Below are 23,633 nucleotides of genomic sequence, written 5' to 3' on the forward strand. Positions count from 1 at the left end.
GCCCTGGTTTTTCTCCCACCCTTCAAAATGTATGGGGTGGGGGGGGGCTGTTGGTGAATTGGGTGTATGTGGGTGACACGGGCTCATAGCGCAGGGTCTGTTACCACACTGTACGTCTAAATTTAAAATTTGTAAGGATGCTTCATCTGAATGCCCGCAGTTTTGAAAACATGGTCAATTAGCTCGAGGCACAAATCCGCATGATTTAGTGCCCCTTGCAGAAGATCATTGGGAATTATATACCCGAGGGTCTCATAAGAACCTATAGGCAAGGAGGTTTGGGGGATGGGGTAGCGCTGTTAATTAAAGATGAAATTAGGGCAAGAGTGAGAGATGAGGAGCAGAAAGTTGAATCCACCTGAGTAGAGAATAGGATTATTAAGGGGGAAAAAAAATTACTGGTGGGAGTAGACAACAGGCCATCAAACGGGCACAGGTTAAAATCCAAGAAGTATCTGAGGCATGTAAGAGTGGAATGGCAAGGAACACGATAGGCTGCAGATGCTGCGATTGGAGTAAAAACACCAAAATGCTGGAGGAACTTCAGCCGGCCTATTCAGCATATACAGGAGACAAAAATATATTGCCGTCGTTTCAGGCCTGAAACATGGGCAATATCTCTTAGTCTCGCGAAGATGCTGAATAGACCAGCTGAGATCCCTCAGCAAGGGTGGAATGGCAGCTTTGACATGGGATTAGATTGGGCGATTTTATTCAATTGCAAAGGACATGCTGGAATACATCCATGGTAGCTTTCTTGAGCAGCATGTTACTGAAGCTACAAGGGAATATATTATCTTACATCTGATCCTAGGTAATGAGAAAGGCAAAACGGATGATCTTTTTTCGAGGAATCCTCTCGGAAGAAGTGATCACAGAGTGGTTGAGTTTCTCTCATGAAAGGAGAGTGCTGTAGTACACTCTGAAGGTAATGACTGCCTAAAGAGGGGAGACTGCAGTGGGATGAGAGGAGTTGGCCAATGCAGACTGTGAACATAGGCTATGTGAGGGTACAGTGCAAAGCTTTCAGATACTTTCCATCATGCTTAACAAAAGTTAAAGGCAAGGGCAGAATGAGAGACAGCCTTGAATAAAAAAGGAAAAAAATTGGAAGACATCAAAATAAAAGCTCATGTGTGCATTGTTGACAAGAGTAGAGGGAAACTGTAAAATTGGGAACAGGTGTACGCCTGGATTTCCAGAAGCCATTCTCATCAAATACTTATCCATAAAAGAAGGGTGTATGGACTTGGAGATCCATTTTAACATGGCTAGAGGAGCAGTTGGACAATAAAAGGAATAAATGGATGTTTCTCAGGTTGGCAATAAGTGGTAAAGCAGTGTGCCGGAGGGGTCGGTGTTGGGCAAGCAAATGTTCACAATATTCATCACAGTTTGGAAGAAGGGGCCAAGAGTAGTGCATCTAAATTTGTTGGTGACACAGCATTGAGTGAAAAAAAATTATGTAGAGTGTCTGTAGAGAGATATAGATAGTTTAGGTGATTAGGCCTGGCAGATGATGGTAATTGCGCGGTCAACACAGAGAGAGATATAGATAGGTTATGAAGGAGAGAGTGAGTCAGAAAGATTCAGGGAGGGAATCCCAAATGGAAGCATCACTGTCAATGGTGAACCAACGCAAAATGGAGTCAGTCGCATGAATTCGAATTCAAGGAGTGCTGAATGTTACAGGAGGTAACAGGGAGAGGGAGGGGCTAAAACACAGGGGCTTTTGAAAGGTCACAGACATGTTCAAGAAGTGGTGATTGAGTGTTGGAACCAAATTTGCAAATTAGTGGAATAATGTGTGATTACAGTATTATTCTTCATATTGAGGAAAAACGTACAAATGCATGCATCTTCATTAACTTTGGAGAGTTATTTAAAGAGAACCATAAAATAAAAGAGTGAAACACTGAAGTGAGCAGATGCTGTGGATTGTAGTAAAAGCACGCCGAAATGCTGGAGGGACTCAGCTGGTCTTCCAGCATCTATAGGAGGTAACGCTATATTGCTGACCTTTCGAGCCCAAGCCCTTTCAAGGAATAACCAAAGAGGGCAAATAGCGTGGAATTAGTCCTTTGGCCCAGCTCGTTAATGCTGACCCATTTTACTCTCGACCCTTCTGATCTATACATCTGTCCAAAGGTCTTTTGTACGTCGAAACTGCACACGTTTTGATAGCTCCTTCTGGATATGGAGAACCATCTGAGTGAAAAAAGTTTCCTCTTACACCAATCTTAAATCTCTTCCCTCTCTCACCTTAAACCTGCACCTTCTAATTCTAGAACTTCTACATTAGGAAAATTCACTTTATCCTTGCCAGTCATTTTATCTTCCTCTATAAGTCGACCCCTAAGACTCCTACACTCCAGGGAATAAATACCAAGCCTCTCTCTATATGTCAAACTTACAAGTCCTGGTTACATCTAGTGCAGTGGCTCTCAACCTTTTTCTCTCCATACCATGTTAAGTATTCCCTAGGCCATCGGCGATCTGTGATTAGTAAGGGATTGCTTAAGGAGAGATGTGAGTGGGAAGGGAAGGTTAAGAATCACTGCTCTAGACCCAACTGTTACTGAAATATTCCATTTGAGAAAAATTGTCAATGGCCCATTTCCTTTGGAGTTCTGAAACCATGCACATAACCAGTTCATGAGGGAAGATTAATACAGTGGTTTTCAAACTTTTTCTTTCTACCCACATCCCACCTTAAGCAATCCCTTACTAATCTCTCTACCCCCAGTGATCTGGCTTCCACCACCGCTTGTAGCAACAAATTCCATAGATTTCCCACCTTCCCTGCTGAAGAAATTCCTCCACATCTCTAGGCCCTTTCAGGTGAACCCTCCACCTTGAGGCCGGTGACGGAAACGGGTTGAAAGTACCCACTCACCTTTCAGGTGGCAGCCCTGAAAAGGCAAGAGGATGTCTGACTGGAGCCGTAGCTCCGCCCACTGACGTGACATCGTTCAAGCGAACCACGGCTGCTGACAGCGGTGTGAAGTAATACTTCAAGGTCCCACGCTGCACAGGCATGCAGCATGGAGACCAATGTGTATCCAGATTGGTGAACTAACTACATATCTGCATTTATGTGACCACAGGTATCCCAAGATGTAAATTGAGTTGAGGTCCCAGCACATCTTGCTGGCAACGCTCCCATGTCTCGGGTTGACCACGCCACTGCGACATCATCAGCCTGCCCTTAAGCAGCCGTAGTATTCAGGTGCACTGGCAGACCCCAGCACTCCGCTGAGTATCCCTCCCTGGGGAGGGTTGGGGTCAACGCCTCGGAGGCACTCTGGGCGCCTTCAGGTAAGTAGGTATTTAGCCGCAAGGGGGGATGATCTGCTGCTTTATACGGCGGGGAGGGGGGGGATAGACCTGAAAAGGCCTTCTGCTCTAATTGGATGTCAATCCACAGGACCATAAGAGCGGCAGAGAGGATAATTGGAGTCTCCCTCCTCCCATCAACGCGATCTACTGGGGTCATTGGTGAAGAGGGTGCACAAGGTCATTGAGGACTCCTTCCACCCTGCACACAGCATCTTTCAGCTGCTCCCGTCAGGAATATCAGAGCCAACATCACCAGGCAAAGGAACAGTTTCTTCCCACGGGAAGTGAACGACTGAATAAATGCTAATGCAAACCCTCCAAGACGCTACGATTTATTAAACAATATTTATGGATTATATATATATATATATATATATATATATATATGTATATATGTACTGCGTAAGTATTGTTTGTCTGTATGGTTGTGGTTTGCATGTGCTTGCACTGAGGACTGGAAAATGCTGATAGGTTGGGTTGCATTTGTACAATTTGTACTTAGGTCTAGAACAAAAAGCAAGTACTCTGTGCATCCCTGTAGAAATTTAACCTTCCTAATTCAAACATAGAAGACAGTATTGCTGAGTAACTGGCACCTCAGCCCACAATGGCTGTGCAAAACATGAGGCCAAATTAAACTAAATCTCTTCTGTTGATATGTGACCCCCTATCCCTCACTTCCTTGGATGTAATTCACAAATCACTGCCAAAAACTTTGATGTAGGGAATAAAAATGTGCTTTTACATGAGACAATAAAAGGAAAATAAAATAAAAAATATTCAAAAAAAACAACAAATGTTGTCAATTTAGTGTCAAGGATTCTCTTCATGGAAATTAGTGGTGCATCTATGAAATTCATCCCCGGTCAATGGTTGCACAAAGCATTGTGGTGCATCTATGAAATTCATCCCCGGTCAATGGTTGCACAAAGCATTGTGGTGCATCTCTAAAATTCATCCCCGGTCAATGGTTGCACAAAGCATTGTGGTGCATCTCTAAAATTCATCCCCGGTCAATGGTTGCACAAAGCATTGTGGTGCATCTCTAAAATTCATCCCCATTCAATGGTGGTACACATTGTTGTGTATCTCCGAAATTCATCCCTGGTCAGAAGTTTTTTCACAACATTGTGGACTACTTCTGTAATTTGTTCCATTGCCTTCAGAGAAATGAATTCATGAAGCTGAGTAAAATGGACTGCCACAATTATCTGACATACTGTGATGGTCACCACAGAGCTCAGATGTGTCTGGTGACTGTAACAATCATTTAAACTAAATCACTCTTGTGCTTTCTTCCCATATCTCCTGAGGAGTCCTTACCTTCGGAATAATGGGAGAGGGTCAGCAAGCTTACACAGGATGCCCCCGCACCAGAACCAAAGACAGTAATCCGCATGGAATCTCCTCCAAAGGCTCCGATGTTTTCACTGATCCACCTTAGGGCTTGGATTTGATCAAGCAACCCATAATTCCCCTTGGCAGCTTGGTCACCTGTGCTTAGAAAACCTATAAAATAAAAGGAAAATAATTGATTGAGTTAGATTCATTATCCAGTGACAGTGGCCCAAGAGAAAATCTCATAGCTAAATGACCAGTCCTCATCGGGGGGTCAGTGGAGGAAAGGATGAAGAACTTCAGATTCCTGGGTGCCAAGATCTGTCCTAGGGCCTCCATGTCAATACAAACATGAATAAGGTTCACTAGCACCTATATTTTGTGAGAAGTTTGAGGAGATTTAGTGCATCATCAGGGGCACCAGTCTTCACTCCATCAAGGACATCTACAAGAGGTGGTGTATTAAGAAAGCAGCCTCAATCCTCAAGGAACCTCACCACCCAGGCCATGCCCTCTTCACACTGCTACCATCAGTGGAGGTACAGGAGCCTGAAGACGAACACCCAACGGTACAAAAACAGCTCCTTCCCCTCCACCATCAGATTTCTGAAAGGACGATGAACCACAGACATGACCTCATTTTCTCTTATTTTGCACTAATTTAAATACACCCAATGACTTGGCCTCCGCAACTGCCTCTGCCAACAAATTCCGCAGATTCACCACCCTCTGGGTGAAGAAATTCCTCCGTAACTCTGTTCTAAGCGGTAGCCCTCCATTCCTGAAGTTGTGCCTTCTTGTGCTAGACTTTCCCATTGCAGGAAACAACCTTTCTACATCTACTCTGTCCACGCCTTCCAACACTTCAATGAGATTCCCTCTTATTCTCCTAAATTCTGAGTACATATTAAGAGCTGTCAAATGTTCCTCATAGGAAGACTCTTTCATTCCCAGAATCATCCCTTTGAACCTTCTCTGAACCAATTTGAACACCAGCACATTCCTTCTTAGATGAGGCCCCCAAAGTTGTTCACAGTGCTCCAAATGTGGTCTCATCGGTACCTTATAAGGCCTCAACAAACATCCCTGCTCTATTTCTCTTGAAATGAACGCCAGCATTGCATTTGCCTGCTTCACCACTGACTCAACCTGCCAGTTTACCTTCAGGCTATCCTGCACGAGGACTCATTTGTTCCTGGGAATTTTCAATTTTCTCCCCATTTGGAAAATAGTCGGCCCGTTTAATTCTTTTACCAAAGTGCATGTACCTGTACATGTTCTGACACTGTATTTTTCATTTGTCACTTCTCTGCCCATTTTCCTTCTGCAGCCTCCCTGTTTCCTGAACACTACTCCGCTTACCTCTGTATCATCGGCAAACCTGGCCACAGAGCCATTCGTTCCATAATCAAAGTTAAGGATATGCAAAATAAAAAGAGGCAGCCCCATCACTGGCCCCTGTGGACCACCACGAGCAACTGGCAGCCAGCCAGAATATGATCCCTGTATTCCAATTCTCTGCTTCCTGCAATCAGCCTATGCTCTGCTCAGCCCATCCGAATTGCTTCGGATTATTGAAATCCAAGCAACATCCTGGTCAATCTCTTCTGTACTCTCTTTATTGCCACCACATCCTTCCTGTTGCGGTGTTGACAACTATATCATATGTCAACCCGGAGGGTAGAGAATGCATCAAGTTACTGCTGATGGTTTGGAAAAATTAGTTCACGGGTTTGGTGAACATGACCACACTCCCAATGGAATTCACACAGAAGGAGACCATTCAACCCATTGCTTTTGTGCCAGTTCCCTGCTTTTTGCCTTTGCATTTCTATTGAATTCAGGAACTTGGTAGATTAGTCATATTGTTCCAGACTTTTGGACATAAAGAAGAACTGAACATCTTAATCAGGCTATGGTATTATTTCCTTAAGTCAAATAGGATCATACCACTACCCAGCAGTCCAATTCCACCAGTTCCATTCCTTATATCCTTGCAAACTATTCCCTCGCTCATCAAAACTCCTTTGTACTTTTGATCCTCACCTACACCACAGAATAATTTGGACAATGAATCTTGCAGCAGATCTCTGGGATATGAGGGGAAACTAAAGCCACATTGTCACACCGAGAACATACAAGCTCCACGCAGACAGCACCTGATGTTGGGCTGTTGGAGCTGTGAGGAAAAGCACTAATATCGCGCCAACATGCCATCTAATGGGCACTGTTCTATGTCAGGGTTTAGGGTTCAAGTTCCACACTGGAGGTAATATTCTCTCTCTCTCTCTCTCTCTCTCTCTCTCTCTCTCTCTCTCTCCCTCTCTCTCTCTCTTTCTTCACTCCCCATCTCAGGCCACTGCCTGACCTGCCTAACACCTCCAGCATTTCCTGCCTTTATTCCTCAAGGCTGATGTTCTCAATACAATGTTCTGTTGACAGATGAATATTTAAGTCACATTCACCTCTTCATCTGGATGTAAAGTGCATCATGGCACACCCTCAGCAAATGTAGAGAAGAGTTCCCTTGAATGTTCCAATCTTTATAACTCATCAGTACGCTGAAATATATCACTGCAGTGTTGATACATGGATCACCCTACAGATAAATGTACTGCCACATTCCTTACATGGATATCAGAAGAGAGTTCGATGATTATGAAGTGCTTTGGAATGTTCCGAGATGTTGAAAAGCCTTTTATAAATGTACATTCGGACTCTGTCTAAATTTGCATCAATGGGGTAGTTCACAGCAGGTAGCCATGAGGAACTGTACCGGTGAAGATGATGGTGCAGAGAAGGAAGATAAAAGGGCACCATAGTGTGTGAGCATGCCCCAACAGGCTCAAAGATAATCTTTCTTTTCCCCACAGCCATCAGGCTCCTCACTGAACCCCACAACAGTGGAGGTATACAAGAAAATCCACAGCTTCTGCTGTCTTGTGCAGTACACAAAAACATCAGAGAAAACAAAATCATTAGGACAAACCGCATCCACTGGAAGTCAAAGTTAGTCCATGTCGTGGGATGCCTCAAAAATTGACGTCCAGGTTGAATACGTGATGAAGAAGGCAAATGCAGTGTTGGCATTCATTTCTAGAGGGATAGCATACAAGAGCAGGGTGGCACAAATGGCATAGCAGTCAGCGCAATGCCTTTACAACGCCAGCAATCTGAATCAGACCTGGCTCGAATCCCACGCTCTCTGTACGTTCTCCCCGTGTCTACATGGGTTTTCTCCAGGGCCTCTGGTTTCCCTCCACCCTCCAAAAATGTACTGGGGTGTAGGTTAATGGGGTATAAATTGGGCGACACAGACTCGAACTGGCCTGTTAATATATTTAAATGTTGAGCCCTGGTGAGACCTCGCCAGTGTATAGATTTGGGTGCCTAATTTGAGAAAAGACAAGCTGGTGTTGGAGGGGGTGCAGAGAAGCTTTTTTGGAATAATATCAAGAATGAAAGGGTTAATATATGAGGATTGAATATCGGCTCTTGGACTTGGAGTACAGAAAAGTGAGGAGGTAACCAATAGAATCATTTCGAATGCTGAAAGACCTGAACAGGTGGTGAGGATGTTTCTTATGGAAGGGGATTCTAGGACAAGAGGGTAGCATTTCAGGATGAAAGGGCAGAAATTTTTCTTTCATCAGTGGGTCTTGAGTCTGTGGAACTTATCGCAGAGGTTGGCAAATCTTTCTCTGGACCTTCTCCAATGCCAACACCTCCTTTCTCAAATAAGATGCCCCAGAAATGTACACAGCACTCGAAGGAGGTCCCCCCACTTCTTTATAGTGCCAACTGAGTCTATCACTAACATCCTTTGGGACAACTCGAGGAAGGGGAAGCTCACATTTTGTCTTTATCACTCCCGAGAATGGAGCTGAGACCAGGCAGAGACCAGATAATGAAAAGCAGTCTCCCTTTCCTGAAGAGACCTCACTGAATATTTTCATCTTGACTTTCACTGATGCTAATTTTGTTCCCGGTGCATTTGTACTAAAGAGAAGGCTGGATTCAAATGTTAAAGATGCTCTGGTGTGGTTTGTTTCCTTTCATATTTATTATCTGGGCCTCGTGCCAGCAATTTTTTTGCCCATCTCTAGTTGACCTTGAGAAGGTGGTGCTGAGCTGTCTTCTTGAACCTGTGCGATCAAAACACCCTATAGAAAGCCAAATAGATAACATCCACAGCTTCTTCTCTGTCTATCCTGCCCGAGATTTCTTCAAAAAACTCTAATAGGTTAGTCAAACATGATCTACCCTTTAAAAAACCCTGTTGACTCGGACCTCTCCTGTCATGCGCTTCCAGGTATTTCATAACTTCAACCTTTTTTTTAATTTTTTTAATTTTTCACACTATAAACCATACTGACCAAAATACAAACAGACATTTTTCTCTTGAATATATACAGTGTCATTTTCTCCCCTTTTCCCCCCTCCCTTCCCTCCCTCCCTCTCCCCCCTTCCCATTTATTCAAAGTTCTATCTATAAGATACATTAAACCCGTTAAACAATGTCGTCACTTAATAAAATAAACAAGAAATTTTTATCTTTTACTTTTATATACTGAGTCAGTTCATTTTGTTGTCTTCTCCTTCTGTCATTTTAGGTGGTGGAGGTTCATGGTAGGATTTCTCTATTGTATTTCATGTATGGTCCCCATATTTGTTCGAATATTGTAATGTTATTTCTTAAATTATATGTTATTTTTTCTAATGGAATACATTTATTTATTTCTATATACCATTGTTATATTCTCAAGTTGTCTTCTAATTTCCAGGTTGACATAATGCATTTTTTTGCTACAGCTTGGGCAATCATAACAAATCTTTTCTGTGCTCCATCCAAATCGAGTCCAAATTCTTTATTTCTTATATTACTTAGGAGGAAGATCTCTGGGTTTTTTGGTATATTGCTTTTTGTGATTTTATTTAATATCTGGTTTAGATCTTCCCAAAATTTTTCCACTTTCTCACATGTCCAAATTGCATGTATTGTTGTTCCCGTTTCCTTTTTATAGCGAAAACATCTGTCTGATACTGTTGGGTCCCATTTATTTAACTTTTGGGGTGTGATGTATAGCCTGTGTAACCAATTATATTGTATCATGCGTAACCTCGTGTGTAGCGTGGCAGCTTAAGACAGAACAAACTAAAAGAACAGTATTGGCATCAAGGAAAAAGGACAAACAAATTACATATAACCCAACGGAGATCAACAAAAACTTCAGGGAATTCTACAAACAATTGTATCAAACTGAAAATGAAGGGAAAGAAGACAAAATAGATGAATTTCTAACTAAAATTGAACTACCGAAATTACAAAGAGGAGCAAAATAAATTAATAAAACCATTTGAAATAGAAGAAATACAGGAGAGATTAAAAAAACTACCGAACAATAAAACACCAGGAGAGGATGGACTCCCAGTAGAATTCTATAAAACATTCAAAGACTTATTAATTACTCCTCTCCTGGAAGTAATGAACCAGATTGAAAAAACACAAAACATACCAGATTCATGCAAAACAGCAATAATTACAGTAATACCAAAGATGGGGAAAGATCCATTTACACCAGCATCGTATAGACCAATATCTCTAAACACAGATTATACGATAATAGCTAAACTATTAGCAAACAGATTGGCTGACTATGTACCAAAAATAGTAAAACTAGACCAAACTGGATTTATTAAAAAAAGATGAACAACGGACAATATCTGTAAATTCATTAACTTAATCCATGCAGTACAAGGAAACAAAACTCCAACAGTAGCGGTTGCTTTAGACGCAGAGAATGCCTTTGACAGAGTAGAATGGAATTATTTATTCAAAGTACTACAAAAATTCAACATACCAGAGAAATATATTAATTGGATATAAGGGACCATTGGCAAAAGTGACAGTAAATGGATATATATCAAACCAATTTAAATTAAGCAGATCAACAAGGCAGGGATGTCCACTATCTCCCTCACTGTTCGCATTAGCTATAGAACCACTAGCAGAACTGATAAGAACAGAAAATAAAATACGAGGGATAAAAATAAAAGAGAAGGAATATAAAATCAGTCTATTTGCAGATGATCTTATAATATACTTAACAGAACCAGAAATATCAATAAAAGAATTACATAAGAAATTGAAGGAATATGGTGAAGTATCGGGGTACAAGATCAACGCAAATAAAAGTGAAACAATGCCAATGAATAATGCAGATTTCACAAAGTTTAAGAAAGAATCACCCGGCCCCCCAGTTCGAGCTCGGGTCAGTGTGAGCGACCAACGCAAGGACACTGCCCATTGCTTGCAAATAAGAGCCTTCAGTCTCGGCAACTTTGTGTAATTGATCGTGCATTAGGGTAGTCGCAAAGGCTGGAGGTGATAGTTGGAGAAGGAGAGAGGGGACAGCTGCAAGCAAGGGGAGCAAGCAAGCAGCTCTCCACCCCCTTCCCCCTCTATTCATCTAGCCATCCCTCCTCCACATGCTTACAACTGTGCCCTCCCTTCCTTCTCCACCTATCACCTCCAGTCTTTGCAACCACCCCTCCCCCCTTACCCTTTCATTTCAATCATGATGTCTGCAGATGTTCATGTTCTCCACCTCTCAGCTTCTTCTCGTCTACCTTGCCACCTGTATCCACCTCTTGCTTGTTAGCCTATTCTCCTCCCCCTGACCCTTCCTCCCTCCTCTTCTCCCCCCACATTTTTTACTCAGCCTCCTGCCTGCTTTGTCCTCACATTTGAACAAAGGGCCCAGGCCAAAACATTGGTTACTTCTTGTGGATACTGCACAACCTGCTTAGTTTCTCAGGACACTTGTGAATTGCACTGATGTGTGAGCCGGGGGTGGGGGGGGGGGGCGATGTGGGGGGGAGGGGGGGATTCGGTGGCAGTGGTGCTGCCGTGCACCTGGGGCTTTTCCATCATGGCAGTGGAGGCCACAGGTTCCAAAGATAATGCCAGAGAAGATAATGAATCACACAGCCTCTGTGTGCCAATGGTGGAGCAACATATGTCTATCGGGGCTGTGTATCTATCAAGTTGACATTCTATCACCAAGAAGAATAAATGGCGGCAGAAACTGGGCAGCACCGCCACCTGCAGGTTCCCCTTCCACAGAGTTCCTCAGTAGGGAACAGGCACTTTGCCTACCTCATCCATTCCTACCTTGATTGCCTGCATATCTCTCTGAGGTGTTCCTATCCATGCACTGTGCCCACTTCCACAATTACTAAGGAAACTGACACAGAATCTATGGAAGTGAGGCAAAGAAGCAGTGAGGTCATGGAACCTATAGAGATTACAGAGAAGGAGGTCTTAAAGCGAAGGGAGGTGCATAAATCTCCTAGGGCTTGACAAGGTATTGCCTTGGACCTTGAGGGAGATTAGTGCAGAAATTGCAGGGGTCCGGGAAGTTATATTTAACGTCCTTCACCATGCTGGAGGATTGGGGGGTAGCTCATATTGTTCCATGATTTACAAAGGCTCTAAAGCTAATCCAGAAAATTAGAGGTTGGCGACACTGATGTCAGTAGCGGGTAAGTTATTAGAAAGTGTTCTAAGAGATTGGAATCACGAGAATTTGGATAAACAGGGACTGATTAGGAGGAGTCAACATGGCTCTGTGTGTGGTAGGTCATGCCTAACCAGTCTTATAGGGAGGTTACCAGGAACAGTGATGAAGGAAAGGCCATAGATGTTGTCTACATGGACTTCAGTAAGTTGTTTGACAAAGTCCTGCTTGGGAAGTGGGTCAGGAAGGTTCAGTCACTCAATATACATGCTAAGGTAGTAAATTGGATTAGACTTTGGTTTTACAGGAAAAGCCAGAGAGTGGTGGTGGATGATTGCTTCTCTGACTGAATATCTGTGACTAATGTTGTGCGTCATTGATCGGTGCCATATGTATCAATGATGTGGATGATAGTGTGGTAAATTGGATCAGCAAGTTTTCAGATAACACTAAGGTTCGAGGCATTGTGGACAGCGAGGGAGGCTTTCAAGGTTTGCAGAGGAACCTGGAGCACCTGGAAAAAATGGGCTACAAAAGGGCAAATGGAATTTAATGTGGGCCTATGAGCATTGCATTTTGGAAGGACAAACCAAGGTAGGATATGCACATTAAACAGTAGAGCACCGAGGAGTGCAGTGGAACAGAAGTAACTCTGAAATCAGACACAGCATTCCCTGAGCTTTTGGCACTTTGGCCTTCATGGGCCAAAGTATTGAGTATAGGAGTTGAGATGTTATGGTGAATTTGTACAAGACATTGGTGAAGCAAAATTTGAAGGAGTGTGTACAGTTTTTGTCACCTCACTACAGGAAAGAGATCAGTCAGATTGAAATAATGCAGAAGAGATTTACAAGGATGTTGCTTGGACTTCCAGGACTTTATTCCCTGGGGCAGAGAAGAATGAGGAGAGATGTATCTATCTATCTACCTATCTATCTATCTATCTATCTATCTATCTATCTATCTCTCTATCTATCCATCTATCCACTTACCTATCTATTTAGTTATTTATTTATTTATTAATTCATTTTATTTGCTTCACGCCATTGTTAATGGAGAAGGGTTCAGAGAGCTCATTGCAGTATCTGACCCGACCTTGTTGGTTTTCGTGCAGTTGGATAACCATGTTGAGGAACTTTGGGGGGCATCCGAAGCGCTCTAGTATTTGCCAAAGCCCTTTCCTGCTCACGGTGTCGAAGGCTTTGGTGAGGTCAACAAAGGTGATGTAGAGTCCTTTGTTTTGTTCTCTGCACTTTTCTTGGAGCTGTCTGAGGGCAAAGACCATGTCAGTAGTTCCTCTGTTTGCGCAAAAGCCGCACTGTGATTCTGGGAGAACATTTTCGGCGATACTAGGTATTATTCTATTTAGGAGAATCCTAGCGAAAATTTTGCCTGCAATGGAGAGTAGCATGATTCCCCTGTAGTTTTAGCAGTCTGATTTCTCGCCTTTGTTTTTATACAGGGTGATGATGATGGCATCATGAAGCACCAACCCTCTTTTCAATCTTCTTCAGCATGATGCTGAAACAAGCCATGAAAGACCTCAACAATGAAGACGCTGTTTACATCCGGTACCGCACGGATGGCAGTCTCCTCAATCTGAGGCGCCTGCAAGCTCACACCAAGACACAAGAGCAACTTGTCCGTGAACTACTCTTTGCAGACGATGACGCTTTAGTTACCCATTCAGAGCCAGCTCTTCAGCGCTGTTTTGCGTCCTGTTTTGACGTCCTGTTTTGCGGAAACTGCCAAAATGTTTGGCCTGCAAGTCAGCCTGAAGAAAACTGAGGTCCTCCATCAGCCAGCTCCCCACCATGACTACCATCCCCCCCCACATCTCCATCGGGCATACAAAACTCAAATCGGTCAACCAGTTTACCTATCTCGGCTGCACCATTTCATCGGATGAAAGGATCGACAACGAGATAGACAACAGACTCGCCAAGGCAAATAGCGCCTTTGGAAGACTACACAAAAGAGTCTGGAAAAACAACCAACTGAAAAACCTCACAAAGATTAGCGTATACAGAGCCATTGTCATACCCACACTCCTGTTCGGCTCCGAATCATGGGTCCTCTACCGGCATCACCTACGGCTCCTAGAACGCTTCCACCAGCGTTGTCTCCGCTCCATCCTCAACATTCATTGGAGCGACTTCATCTTCGACTTCAACATTTTATTTATTTATTTAGACATACAACACAGTAACAGGCCATATGACTCTGTGGCACCCAATTTAACTCTAATATATCTCCAATTAGCCTGCAACCCCAGTACATTTTTGAAGGGTGGGATGGAGCCCCCGAGCAAAACCCACGCAGACACAAGGAGAATGTACAAACTTCCCTCAGACTTACAGACAGCGCTGGATTTGAACCCCAGTCTGGTCCCGACCGCTGGTGCTGTAAAGGCGTTGCGCTAACTGCTACGCCAACCGTGCCACCCATTGATAGAGGTACACAAAATTATGATAGACATAGATAGAATAAACTAGAGAATATGGGCTAAGGATGAAAGAGGAAAAGTTTACAACGAACATTAAGGGAAACCACTTCATGCACAGAGTGGTGGGAGTATGGAATGAGCTGCCTATTGAACTGGTAAATGCAGGGTCAATTTTGACATTTAAGAAACATTTGGACAGGTACATGGATCGGCGGGGTGGTGTGGGGGGAGTGCATAGAGGGATGTGGCCCAGGTGCAGGTCAGTGGGACTAGGCAGAATATTAGTTCAGCACGGACTAGAAGGACCAAAACGTAGGCCTGTTTCTGGGCTGTTGTGTTCTATGTTTCTTATGCCTCCTGACAGATCATCCCGTGTACTTCCTCCTCACTCTCTGTCTTGCCAGTCCATCAGCTGTCGATTGACATTGTGTCTACCTACTTGAACCTCTCCCACAACAGTTCTGGGGTGACCCCTTTACCTGAAGGATGGCTACATTTCAAGAAGGCAGCACACTACCACCTTGTCAAGGGCTATTACGAATGGACAATAATCTCTGGCAACATGCCCAGACCTGGAAAGTGAATATTAACAAAAAGGCAAACACCTGCCAGGACATCTCAAGTGCTTGAATACAGCTACCTCTGTAAAAATGAAACCACTGGGAACAAAGTAATTTCAGTGAAAGATGGTAGGAATATATCATAGAATCAAAGTTTTACAGCATGGAAACAGGTCATTTGGCCCATCATGTCCACACTGGCCAAGTTGCAATTCTGGTCTAGTCCCATTTGCCTGAATTTGATCCACATCCTTCCAAACCTTTCCTATCTATATATCTGTCCAAATGTTCAGTGAACATTGTAATTTCTATGGCATCTTCTCATTCTTCTGGCAGCTCGTTCTAGATACAGATTATCCTCTGAGTGAAAGAGTTGCCCCTCAGGGGTCCCTCGAAAATGTCCATCCTTTCATCTTGAACCTATAGTTCGAGTCCTTCCAAGTGAAGCAACGCTTCTCTTGTATATCTGCAGGGTTCATCTACCGCATCCGGTGTTCCTGCTGTGGTCTCTTCTACACGGAGAGACTGGCCACAGACTGGGAGATCACTTGACTGTGCACCCCAGTTCTGTCTGCCACAAATAGTGTGGATCTCCCAGTGGCCAATTCCCCATCCCATTCCCTTGCTGACATGTCTGTTCATGGTCTCATGCACTCCCAGACTGAGACCAGCCATGAATTTGAGAAACAACTCTGACTGGGCACCCTCCAACACCAACTTCTCTGGTTTCTATTAAACCCCACCTCCCCATGTTGCCTTTCCCCCAGATCTATCTCTCTCTCTCTCTCTTCCCTCTGTCTCCTGTCACAGAGCCAAAATCAATTCTCATCCTTCCTCTTATCATATCCAATTAACACTTTTTTTGGTCTGGACACTTCCCCCGGCCAGTTTTCAGTCTTTATTCCGATGTCTTCCAGTTCTTTACTTGTACATTGAAGAAAAGCTCAGGCCCGAAACGTTGGTAATATATCTTTACCTCCTATATACCCTGTGAAAAAGGCGATGAGCATTCATTTTATCTCTTCCCCTTGTGCTTCTGTAAACCTCAATAAGGTCACCTTCTCACCTGATTGGCCATGATGGAACAACTACATTCAGAAACATGAATGAGGCCAGAGGTCCATGAGCCAGAAGGTTTCAGAAACAGGTGGTGCCCCCGAAGGGTTTGAAAATAAGTATGAGCCTCGACGTCAATGCTTTTCCAGGTTGTTCTCCCAATGTAAGGCAACAAGCAGCGGAGGGGTTGGAAGTGCACATTGACAATGCAGGCAGCAGGATTTATTTGAAATCCAGCAGATGCCCTGCTTTCAGCATGGTCTCAGAAATACTGCGGTAATCTGGTTCTGCAGTGCACCTAAGTACTGGAGGAACTCAGCAAGCTAGGCAGCATCCATGGAAAGCAATAAGCGGTAAAAAATTTGGGCCAGTGTTTCTCATCAGGAAGGCCAAATGGGTGAGGGCTGAGTTATCTGTTTCTGCAACTTTGATTGAGAACTAAGTGTTGCTCCAAGTAGCCGTGTGAGACTGCATGATTGTATGTCACCTCTGTTAATAGCCAAATGTGCTTGTATTTTGCAACATTTACACAAAACATATATTACAGCACGGTGTGTCCCCAATGAACCCATGATATCGTGTTGACCTGCGTCAACCTACTTCACAACAATCATTCCCTTCCCTACCTCATACAGATAACCCTGTATATTTCTTGCATCCATGTACCTATCTGAAAGTCTTTGAAATGCCCCCCATTTTATCAGCCTCCACCACCACTCCTGGTACCCACTACTTTCTGTATATATAAAAAAAACCTTTGACTGACATCTCCCCTCAACCTTCCTCTGCTAACCTTAAACAGACGTCCTCTACTATTTACTACTGTCACCATGGTGAGAAATTTTTTCGCTGTCCACCCTCGCTGTTCGGTGCGGACTAGAAGGGCCTAATGGCCTGTTTCCGTGCTGTAATTGTTATGTTATTATGTTATGTTATCTATGCCTCTCATAACCTTATACACTTCCATTAAGTCGTCTCTCATCCTTTGTCGCTCCAAAGAGAAAAGCCCCAGCTCTGTTAACAATGCTTCTTAAGGCATGTCCTCCAATTGCAGCAAAAACCTGATAAATATTCCAAATGTGGTCTAACCAGAGTTTTATAGAGCTGCAACAATGGCTCTTGAACTCAATCCCTTACCTAATGAAGGCCATCACACCTTAACCACTATATCAACTTGTGACATAGACCGTAAAATAATGTTTTCCAGTAAATAACATGGGTTTAATGTACAAGTATTGCAGATTCCATCTTTGATCAAAGGCTGTAAGAAATCGCACAGAGTTGTCAACACAGCTCAGATACACAAACCAACTCCCCTCCAGCGACTCAGTCTACGCTTCCCGCTACCTTTGGAAGCAGACCCTTCCAACATTGGTCACACCTTCTACCCTCTCCTCCTGTTGAGCAGAAGGTGCATAAGTATGAGAACACATCCTTTCGGTTTCAAGAATAGTTCTTTTCCCTGCTATTATCAGGCTCATGAATGGACCCCCCATTGCTAAAAGGATCTTGCCTCTGTACTTTTTCTCTGTAATGCTTTCTTTCTATCTATAGATAGATAAATAGATGGATAGATAGATAGACAGACAGACACAAAACAGGTGCCGTCTTATTTTGCACCACCTGTTGTAGTCAAGAACAGGTTGACTTGCCTGGATAGCAGTGAAAATAAAGTTGTTCACTGTATTTCGCTACATGTGAGAATTAAATTCATTTCAATCCCATCCACATTCAGAAGGCCTGGATTTCCAGAACCTTACTCCTGCTCCCATCCACTCTGAACCCAGACCCTGTCTGAGCCATTCTCTCCGCACAGCACTAATGTTCTATCCCCTGCTTAAATCCATATAACCATATAACCATATAACCACTTACAGCACAGAACAGGCCAGTTCAGCCCTACTAGTCCATGCCGTAACAAATCCCCACCCTCCTAGTCCCACTGACCAGCACCCGGTCCATACCCCTCTAGTCCCCTTCTATCCATATAACGATCCAGTCTTTCCTTAAATGTAACCAATGATCCCGCCTCGACCACGTCTGCTGGAAGCTCATTCCACATCCCCACCACCCTCTGCATAAAGAAATTTCCCCTCATGTTCCCCTTATAATTTTCCCCCTTCAATCTTAAACCATGTCCTCTAGTTTGAATCTCCCCCTTTCTTAATTGAAAAAGCCTATCCACATTGAACAAGAACAAACAAAAGAGCAGCAGGAGTTGGCCATTCAGCCTATCGAGATGTTCTGCCATTTAGTGAGATCATGGCTGATCCGGCCACGAACTCATCTTCTTTCCTGTCCTTGTCCAGGACCTTTATTTCCCCAACTTTTCAAAGATCGATCAAAATGCATTTTAAATACTTTCATCGAGGCAGCCTCCACTGCTTCCCTGGCCAGACTCTCTGGGAAAAAGCAGTTTCTCCATCCAAAACATACTCCAATGGGTCTGGAGGGTACATCCCCTTAGTTCTAGTGAAGACCATGAAGTAAAAAACAAAAGTTTGCAGACGCTGTGACTGCAGTAAAAGCACAGAAATGCTGGAGGAACTCAGCCGGTCTCGCAATGTTCACAGGAGGGAAAGATATTTTGAGCCTAAGCCCTTTGCCTGCAACATCGGTAATATATCTTTATCTCCTATGGATGCTGCGAGACCGGCTGAGTTCCTCACGTATCTCTGTGTTTTTACTTGGAACAGTCAGCAAACTAGATGCAAACATCAGTCAACAGAAGTCAACATTGTGACAGATATGTTTTTGGGACATACATTGGGGCAGGTTTTAGTGTAGGTCACATACAAACACTTCAAATCAGATCTTACTTAAAATACTGGAGCTCTACCCCATGCTAGATCTGTTGGGGCCAACAGTCTTTGCAGAAGCTTTGGAGAGTGCACAAGAGACTTCACTAATGGATCATTGTTTACACAAAGGCAAGAGATGAAAGATCCTGTCGGAGCTGTAGATTGTCTGTAGTGGAACTTGCTGTTCTAAGAGGGTCATGTGGTTTTGGAAGCAAAGAGAATCAAACAGGTTTTCTCTCTGAGAGAGAGTGAGAGACACACACACAGATTACTTCAATAGTGTTACAGCCAGCAACATCAGCTGGGACTGGAACAGGACAAGCTGGCCAGCTTGTGGAAAACCCCATTTGGAAGACAGGTTGTGAGAGCTTAGTTCAGCCTGGTCAAAGCCCTTGTGGTTCATGAAAGAGGAGAGGACTGGCTGTCTAATGTTTCACTTGAAATAAGGGAAACAAAAAGAAACTCTGTGGTGACCTGAAAGAAAGAGGTTATCATCTGGAGAACCCTAAGGGGGTAAGTTTCTTCGGCAAGACACTGAAGTGGCTGGGGTGTCCAGCGTACAACAAATCTCTCTCTGAAAACTGACAAGAACCTTTCTGAGTGGTAACTATTTACCTTTCAAGCACCAAAGCCTGGTGAACTTTCTAAATGTTAAATTCTGTGCACAGTATAAGAATTGCCTGCAACCAGTGAACATGGAGGAAGGAGAAGTGAGATTGGACTGTGAATCAAAGAACTTCTCTGAACTTACACACACATTACATACACTTGCGCTTAGAATTAGAAGAGGGTTAAGTTAGGTTAGTTAATTCAATAGTGATAAGTTAAAGTGTGATTCAGTTTTCATGTTTAAAGATAATTAAAAGCAACTTTTGTTTAAGTAGCTATTTGACTTGGTGAATATCTATTGCTGGTGGGTTTGGGGGTCCTCTGAGCTCGTATCACTAGTGTGTGGATTCCCTTTGGGAGTTCTGGTTTCCTTCCATCTGTCGTTCATACCATGCATTGCACGGTAAAGATGGGCTAGTGTTTCTCCAGGACCACGGAGAAGATTTACATAAACAGAAGTTAAAGCATTAAGACCTATACAGTCCACGGTCCACTATCCACACATACTCTGGGAATTCAGGAGCCTGATGCCTTGGGGGAGAAAGCTGTTGCCCAATCTGGACGCAGGGGCCCGAGCGCTGCAATACCTCCTACCAGATGACAGTCTACGTAAGGGGGTGTGTGGAGTCCTTCACAATGTTTATTGCTTTTCCGCGTGCATCGTCCGTCATGGCACCAAAACCACTTGTGGCACCTATACCACTTCCCTGAGTGTGTGCTGGGTAGTGTGACACTGTAACACGTACCCGATAGCCAACCTGCACCCGTAGAGTAACAGTCACATCTACAGCGCCCAACTCAGAAACAAGAGTGCTCTCCATCGGGTTCTGGCTGACACACGCTTTTGCAAATGGACCACCACAGCTCAGGGGCTCCTCTCTCTGGTTAAGACATCGGAACCAGCCCTGTTTCTCGCTGCAGTCTGTGACACAGTAATAAAAATGGCAGGTGAGCAACTATTTCCAAATGTGTGTCATTTGTGAACATGAATTCATAAACGGTAATGGGAAAACAAGCCCACAATTAAGATGCCTCTGTAATGAGGTAACCTTAATGCTACACAGACAGCTGTGAGCCATTTAACTGATCTAATTGCTGATAAATCCATTAATCTAGCAATGAAGTCTACATTTTTGTCAGTGGCTCTGGAAAATTGTGCGGTAATCTCAATGCATTGCAAAGTGCTCACCGCACAGAAGCAGGTCATTCAGAAGAGGGTGGAGTTACTCATGATTTTAGCAGTAAATGGATATTTAAAAGGCAGGATCACTGGCCCAGAGACAAATTCAAATCCCACCACAAGCAGTTGAGGTGGGGAGGGGAGGGATTAAAATTCAACAATTTTTAAAAAAAATAAGTGATTCTCCATAAAGGTGAAATTTCTGCGCTGCTGTCCCTTCGGAGAATGAAATCAGCCTTCATCTCTGTGACTTCACACCCACAGCAAATGTGGCTAATGCTTAACGATCGATCCTCGAAGGTGGGCCCAGAGATGGGGAGGTGGGGATGGAGAATGAAAGGACACTTGCTAAATGAGCCCTCGGTCTCAGAACAAATAAAATCAAGATCATCCACGCTGGTGTTTTTGGCCCACGCAAGCAAATTCAGTATGATACACACAAGTGGTGGAGAAACCCAGCAGGTTACGCAAGGGTCCAAAGGATGCAAAGTCCTCTCAATTCCTCCTTTTCTAGCTTATCTGCTCCCACAATGAGGTCTTCCACTTCCAATCATCTGAGATGTCCTTCTTCAAAAAAAAATGTGGATTCCCCTTGACTACCTTCAATTCAGCTCTTATCTGCATCTTGATTTCCCGCTTATCTGCCCTTGGTCCCCTCCCCCTACCACCGAGTTGCCACAAGGACAGGATTCACCTTGTCATCACCTATTACCCCACCAACCTACCCATCCAACACGTCATCCTTCGCAATTTCTGCCACCTACAGTGAGATCCCATCACCACTTCTCTCCTCAGGGACCATGGCCTCGTGAGTCCCTCATCCACTCATCCCTTCCTTCCAATTGCCCGCTCAGCATCTACCTTGGTGACCGCATAAAGTGCCACTTTGCTGCCTACCCCTCCTCCCTCGCCACCATTCGGGACCCCAAACAGTTCTTCCAAGTGAAGCAACACTTCACTCATGAATCTGCAGGGGTCACCTACTGCATCCAGAGCTCCTTCTGTGGTATGCTCTATATTGGTGAGACTGGATGCAGACTGGGGGATCATTTTGTTGAGCACCTTCGCACTGTCTGCTGCAATAGCGAGGACCTCCCAGTGTCCGACCATTTCAATTACATACCCCAATCCCACACTGACATATCCATCTGCCCTAGCTTATGCAGTGCCAAACTGAGGCCACCCACCACACCTGGTAGTAAACCACTGCTGTACCATGATTGGCTGCTGCCGGCTGGACACAGCTCCTGAGACCGATCCTACCCAGAGCCCCTTGCATGTTCCCCTTTATCTTTGCTTCGAGCAGTCGATGAAGTTGTTGGAAGAGATCATGTTTGCATGACCACTAGCAAGGCCTTGATTATAGTTCCTATTTGATTTGACTTGGCTGCCAGCAGGGGCTGACACTGAAGGAGAGACTGCAGTATCTAAGATCTGTAATGGAGGCTGGCAGCCTCATGGCATGCCTCATGGTGCTGTTTACATCAACGTGTTGTCTAAGAACTCATACATACGAATACAAGATGAAACAGGTAATTCCTGTCTTTAGTTAATTAAAGCCTGATAGTTTCACATCTCTCTCTCTCTCTTTATTTCTCTCTCTCTTCCCTCTCTCTCACCTCTCTCTCTGTCCTTTCGCTTCTCTCCCTCTCTTTCCTTCTCTATCCCTCTGTGTCCATTCCTCCAGCTTCCCACCCTCTTCCCTCTCAGAGAGCTACCAGCACCCCCATCACAACATAGTTCTCTTCTGCCCTCCCACCCATATAATCAATGACCTCATGCCTGTTTGCCCGTGCTCCTCCTCCTGCCCCTTCTTCCCTCCTCTCTCCGCCTTTCAGACGACTGCTTTGCTTTTTGACAAAAGGCTCAGGTTTGAAACATTGGTTTTATATTATATATATATATATAATATAAACAGTACAATTCCGATTATCCGAAATCAGATTCTCCAGAACAAATCAGAAATCCTCATTTATCCAAAATGTTTTCAGAACCGACTGACTGGGGATGTTGTCGGCAGCATTGGACCTCGGGCTCCCGGCAACAGCAGACCTCAGGCTCCCGGCACGAGCAAGGCCCCGGTGGGGAAGTGTCGGTGATCATCGGTTTTGTTTTGGTGAGAATTAAACATTATTTTTAATGCTTAAAATGCCTTCCCTTGTTGTTTGCTGAAGTTTGTGACAGTCGATTGGCTGTTGCTACTGGGCTGTTTTTTTTTTAAATGACCAGTTCTCCAAAAAAAAATGTATCTGACATAGGCCCAGCCATTTTGGATAATCAGTGCTGTACTGTCCTTGCTTCCTACAGACGCCGTGTGGCCTGTTGAGTTCCTCCAGCACCTTTGTGCTTTAAACTACAATCACAGCATCTGCAGACTTCCTTTATTAACACCTGCAGTATTACTTTATATTTCATTTTCCTTCGTGAGACTACATGTCAGGCCAATGAGGATTCAAGGTCACAGTGGCATTCAGGCACTCACCGTGCAGCACCGGGCCTATTTTTAAAATCTAATGACTGCGCAGTACACGTTAGTCAGCAATGTTCCCACCAGCAGCCATGTGTTCATGATGATTGGAAGAACATGTCAATAGGTTTTTGGACTTTAAGGGACATGGGGAGAGCATCGGAACACAGCAGTACATAATCCTTTGGAAAGGTTGGGGATTCCTTAAAGGGCTTATTCCTGCTCCGATTATTATAATCTTTCAATTATGTTGACTGAGGTTTAAATATTGGTGACGAATCTGAAGCGAAATCTACTGCTCTCGGAAGGAGGATCAT

The 23,633-nt window shown here is 44.0% G+C and overlaps 1 protein-coding gene across 2 annotated transcripts in view; it reads right to left on the bottom strand.

Moving 5' to 3' along the window:
• The window catches only part of nlgn4xa (neuroligin 4 X-linked a), a 218,606-nt gene that overhangs the window by 36,299 nt on the left and 158,674 nt on the right, over nt 1-23,633 (bottom strand). For both annotated transcript variants that reach the window (XM_069892550.1, XM_069892551.1), the window contains one exon: nt 4,663-4,848. In XM_069892550.1, the coding sequence (XP_069748651.1) occupies nt 4,663-4,848 (186 nt within the window). The remainder of the gene's footprint in view (nt 1-4,662; nt 4,849-23,633) is intronic.

Source organism: Narcine bancroftii, chromosome 7 (assembly GCF_036971445.1).
Source record: "Narcine bancroftii isolate sNarBan1 chromosome 7, sNarBan1.hap1, whole genome shotgun sequence".
Classification (NCBI taxonomy): Eukaryota; Metazoa; Chordata; class Chondrichthyes; order Torpediniformes; family Narcinidae; genus Narcine; species Narcine bancroftii.